We start from the raw sequence: 5,000 nt of genomic DNA, 5'->3' as shown, positions 1-5,000 counted from the left end.
CTTTCCAGACTATTTAGATGTAAAAAGGAGAGTGGTGCCAAATCTTATAGAAACAAGTCGATCACATGGATATATGAACTCCAGTTACGAGGTAACTACAGACGAAGAGTCTGAAACTAAGAACAGTTTAGATTATACGTTTGTTTGGGCTGATCAGGTACATGGAGTTTAATTTGATAAGAACAGTTTAGGTAATATGTTTATGCTGATCAGATACATGGAGTTTAATTTGATAAGAACAGTTTAGGTAATATGTTTATGCTGATCAGGTACATGGAGTTTATTTTGAGGAGAAGTTTGCCTTGAATAGCACCACAGAGCAAAGACCTGGTGGTATCTGAGGACAAAGTCTATCTGGAGACAGAGACAGAGCCCACAGCACCCCCTAGAGGGAAAAACAGGAACTGCAGCAGGTTTTTCTCAGGACAATGGGGGCCAACTGAGGTAATGCTCACACACACACACACACACACACACACACACACACACACACACACACACACACACACACACACACACACACACACACACACACACACACACACACACACACACACAGTTTGAAGTAATCACATACAGATGAATGATGCAAATAGTTTTTATTTTTCAGAGACAAAAATCACAGCATACTTTTTTTTAGTTCAATACAAAATGCAAGAATTCCCTATGTGAACATACAAGACCACTTATATACAAAAAGAAAGAAAACAAAATATACTCTTTACATAAAAATATCATACCCTTGGACAACTAAAAACGAGATGCTATGAGATTTAAAACCGGTGTCCTGGAGCAGCTCAGAAGGTCACTTTACTGTGCCATAACACACACACACACACACACACACACACGTCTCACTACCAATCACCTTTACTGTGCCATAACACACACACACACACACACACACACACACAAACACGTTTCACTACCAATCACAGGGCTCTCGCACAACATGGAACAATATTCAAGAGAGAAGAAGCAAGCGTGCTCCCAGGTTCTCTCAAACGCAGCTCTGCTCTTCCCATGTCTAAACCTTAAACTCATCCGACGTGTAAAAAAAACTGAACTCCGATCAGTCGGTCAGTCTGTGAAGACTGCATGCAGCGGACATATTAACTGGGACTGAATTTTCAAGTAGGAGTTGGAATCATCTGAGAAATACAATACCTGGTCTGAAATGAGACTACACTGGGCCTGGACACACACACAACCACACGCACACACACACACACATAACCACACGCACGCACACACACACACACACACAACCACACGCACAGACAACCACACACGCACACACACACACACACACACACACAGACAACCACACACGCACACACAACCACACGCACACACACACACATAACCACACGCACGCACACACACACACAGACAACCACACACGCACACACACACACACACACACACACACAGACAACCACACACGCACACACAACCACACGCACACACACACGCACACACACGTTCTTGGGGAGACATATAAACCAGAGATCAGTCCCTAACCATATCTACCCAAAACTGCCTATGATGAAGGCGTCCACAACAGAATCACACACACACACACACACACACACACACAGATGAACCAAACTGCTCTTTACTGATCCACACTGATGATAGGATTCAGGCTGACGTTCACACACACACACACACACCACACACACACACACACACACACACACACACACAGATGAACCAAACTGCTCTTTTCTGATCCACACTGATGATGGGATTCAGGCTGACGTTAACGGAGGCCTCCCCAGAAGAGCTTCAGACAACTCCCCCCCAACAAAGTCACCCGATGACTTGGCCAGTTCCTGACCACACCATCAAGCAGGCGGTCGGTCCCTGATGTTAATGTAATTACCCATGATCCTCTGGAGCCAACTCCACCTCCAGCTAGAAATGTTTCATTGAAAACTAAAATGACTTCAATCCCAACAGAGAGAGCAAAACTATTAGCTTCAACATGACTTCAAGAAAGATGAATTACCATTAATACCAAAATACGACGTAGTAATTTAGTAAACAAAACCAGAACAAACTGGACGGATAGTTTTGAGTGACAAGTAAATAAATATTCATCAGAGCGGCTACCAATAAGAACACAAGTCCCTGCAGCCATTTTGATTGGCTACCAATAAGAACACAGGTCCCTGCAGCCATTTTGATTGGCTACCAATAAGAACACAGGTCCCTGCAGCCATTTTGATTGGCTACCAATAAGAACACAGGTCCCTGCAGCCATTTTGATTGGCTACCAATAAGAACACAGGTCCCTGCAGCCATTTTGATTGGCTACCAATAAGAATAAAAGTCCCTGCAGCCATTTTGATTGGCTACCAATAAGAACACAGGTCCCTGCAGCCATTTTGATTGGCTACCAATAAGAACACAGGTACTTGCAGCCATTTTGCACAGTATCTCACTGGGGACTAGCAAGCGATCAAACGATCAAACCGTCTTTCCTATCATTTCAGGAGAATAGATCTTCTTCACGGTTAAAGTAGGCTTTCTGGCAATCCTCTCTTTTTCATTCTGCGCATCAGAATCCAGTGGAGTTCTTCCAGCTCCATAAAAATCTTTACAAATACCCAAGCAGTCAGGTCCACATAAAAATAGCTCAATTTGACATACATATCACAATTTGTCATCAGTAAAATATTTTCATTAGTTTTTTTTCTTTTAACCAATGTATTAATACCAATATATTAGTGTATGTTAAATCCTGGCATTACATTTGTACAAAGGCTTAGGACTTGCCGATACACTCGATGGTGATTTTTTTTTCCTTCATCAGATGATGGTCTTTTTTTCTTCTGCACTACAAACACACACGTGTAAACACACACACAAACAAACAAATAAATAAAAGTTCATTTCCTCCAACTTCTTCCCTTCTTCATGGGAAGATAGAGTGAGAGATAAGACACAAAAGACAGAGATGGAGAGAAGGCAATAAAGAAAGAAAGAGTGAGTGATAGATAAAAGAATGAGAGAAAAGAAAGAGAGTGAGAGATAAAAGAAAGACACTAACAAGCGAAAATAAGAGAGTAAGAGAGAGTGACATCACTCTCCTCTCCTCCGAAGGAGTGCAGTGTGTTGGTGGCCAGTAGGTGCCGCTGTTTTACACCTCGCTCCACCCAGCTCTGCCCAGCTCCACCCACCTCTGCCCAGCTCTGCCCACCTCTGCCCAGCTCTGCTATACGAATGGGCGATTGGCGCGGACCTTCCAGCGGCGAGAGCGGGCGCGGAAGAAGAAGAACATGAGCATGAGGAAGACGCAGGAGAAGGCGTAGAGCAGCACGCAGAGGCTCATGTCCACGCTGGAGAAGCCCAGCGCCAGGAAGTTCATGCCGGGCTCCCTGTGGGCCTCAACCCCCGGGCCTGGAGCTGGAGCTGGAGCTGGGCCTGGGCATGTGGCTGGGCATGGAGCTGGGCCTGGGCCTGGGCATGTGGCTGGGCCTGGGGCTGGAGCTGGAGCTGGGCATGTGGCTGGAGCTGGAGCTGGGCATGTGGCTGGAGATGAGGCTCGCTCCGGTTCCCTGCGTTCCACGGGTTCCCTGGTCTAGGCAGGACGTCCAGGGGAGGCTGGGCAGGGGGGGCATTATCGGCAGCGGGGGGGTGGTCTCTGGGGGCGGGCGCTACGGGGTCGAGGGGCGGGGCGGGCGGGGCGGGTCGAGGGCGTATTTGGGGGAGATGTTGCCGGTGCCGTAGTGCCTCTTGAGGAAGGAGAGGACGGTGGGCTCGTTCCACACGTGCAGACCACTGCGCTCCTCATGGCAGAGGGGGCACAGGTCAGGGGTCGGCCACTGGGTCTTAGGAAACAGAGGGTCCTCACTCATGGACCCTGAGGAGGAGAGGAGGAGAGGAGGAGAGGAGGAGAGGGGAGGAAAGGAGGAAAGAGGAGGAAAGGAGGAGAGAGGAGGAGAAGAGGAGGAGGAGAGGAGGAGGAGAGGAGAGAGGAGGAGAAGAGAAGGAGAGGAGGAGAGAGGAGGAAAGGAGAAGAGGAGAGGAGAGGAGGAGAGAGGAGAGAGGAGGAGAGGAGGAGAGGAGAGGAGAAGAGGAGAGAGGAGAGGAGAGAGGAGGAGAGAGAGAGGAGAGGAGGAGAGAGGAGAGAGGAGGAGAGAGGAGGAGGAGAGGAGGAGGAGAAGAGGAGAGGAGAGAGGAGGAGAGAGGGAGGAGGAGAGGAGGAGAAGAGGAGAGGAGGAGAGGAGAGGAGAGGAGAGGAGAGAGGAGGAGAGAGGAGGAGGAGAGGAGAGAGGAGGAGAAGAGGAGAGGAGGAGAGAGGAGGAGGAGAGGATGAGAGGAGAAGAGAGAGGAGGAGAGGAGGAGAGGAGGAGAGGAGGAGAGGAGAGGAGAGAGGAGGAAAGGAGAAGAGGAGAGGAGGAAAGGAGGAGAGAGGAGAGGAGGAGAAGAGGAGAGGAGGAGGAGAGGAGGAGAGAGGAGGAGAGAGGAGGAGGGAGAGGTGGAGAAGAGGAGAGGAGGAGAGAGGAGAGGAGGAGGAGAGGAGGAGAGAGGAGGGAGGAGAAGAGGAGGAAAGGAGGAGAAGAGGAGAGGAGGAGAGAGGAGGAGAAGAGGAGGAGAGGAGGAGAAGAGGAGGAAAGGAGGAGAGGAGGAGAGGAGGAGAGGAGAGGAGGAGAGGAGGAGAGGAGGAGAAGAGGAGAAAGGAGTTACAGCACAGCCATGTTCCTACTCATGTCTACAGGGATACGGACCCACAATCAGGCCCATATTCACACCAACAGAGATGCTGACACACACACACACACACACACACACACACACACACACACACAGAATGAATTCCCTTTTCTGGTGTAATCTATACATGTGTGACTTCTCGGAAGGCATAATCTGTACAGGTTAATCTCTTGGACAGGTGTAAAATGTACAGCTATAACCTCTGGGCAGGTGTAATCTGCATGTGTGCGCCGTCTGTGCGCGGCGTCTGTGTGTCGGCGTCTGTGTGTGTGTGT

General features: G+C 49.0%; 1 protein-coding gene across 1 annotated transcript in view; it reads right to left on the bottom strand.

The window, feature by feature from the left end:
- Positions 1-2,557: 2,557 nt before the first annotated feature.
- The window catches only part of qsox2 (quiescin Q6 sulfhydryl oxidase 2), a 20,276-nt gene continuing 17,833 nt past the window's right edge, over positions 2,558-5,000 (bottom strand). Inside the window, exons 12-13 of the mRNA XM_031569923.2 lie at positions 3,670-3,871; positions 2,558-3,584 (exon numbers count right to left, since the gene is read on the bottom strand). Coding sequence (XP_031425783.1) covers positions 3,224-3,584; positions 3,670-3,871 — 563 coding nt within the window. The 3' untranslated portion in view covers positions 2,558-3,223. The remainder of the gene's footprint in view (positions 3,585-3,669; positions 3,872-5,000) is intronic.

Source organism: Clupea harengus, chromosome 7 (genome assembly GCF_900700415.2).
Source record: "Clupea harengus chromosome 7, Ch_v2.0.2, whole genome shotgun sequence".
Classification (NCBI taxonomy): Eukaryota; Metazoa; Chordata; class Actinopteri; order Clupeiformes; family Clupeidae; genus Clupea; species Clupea harengus.
This window is presented reverse-complemented; position numbering and strand designations above follow the sequence as displayed.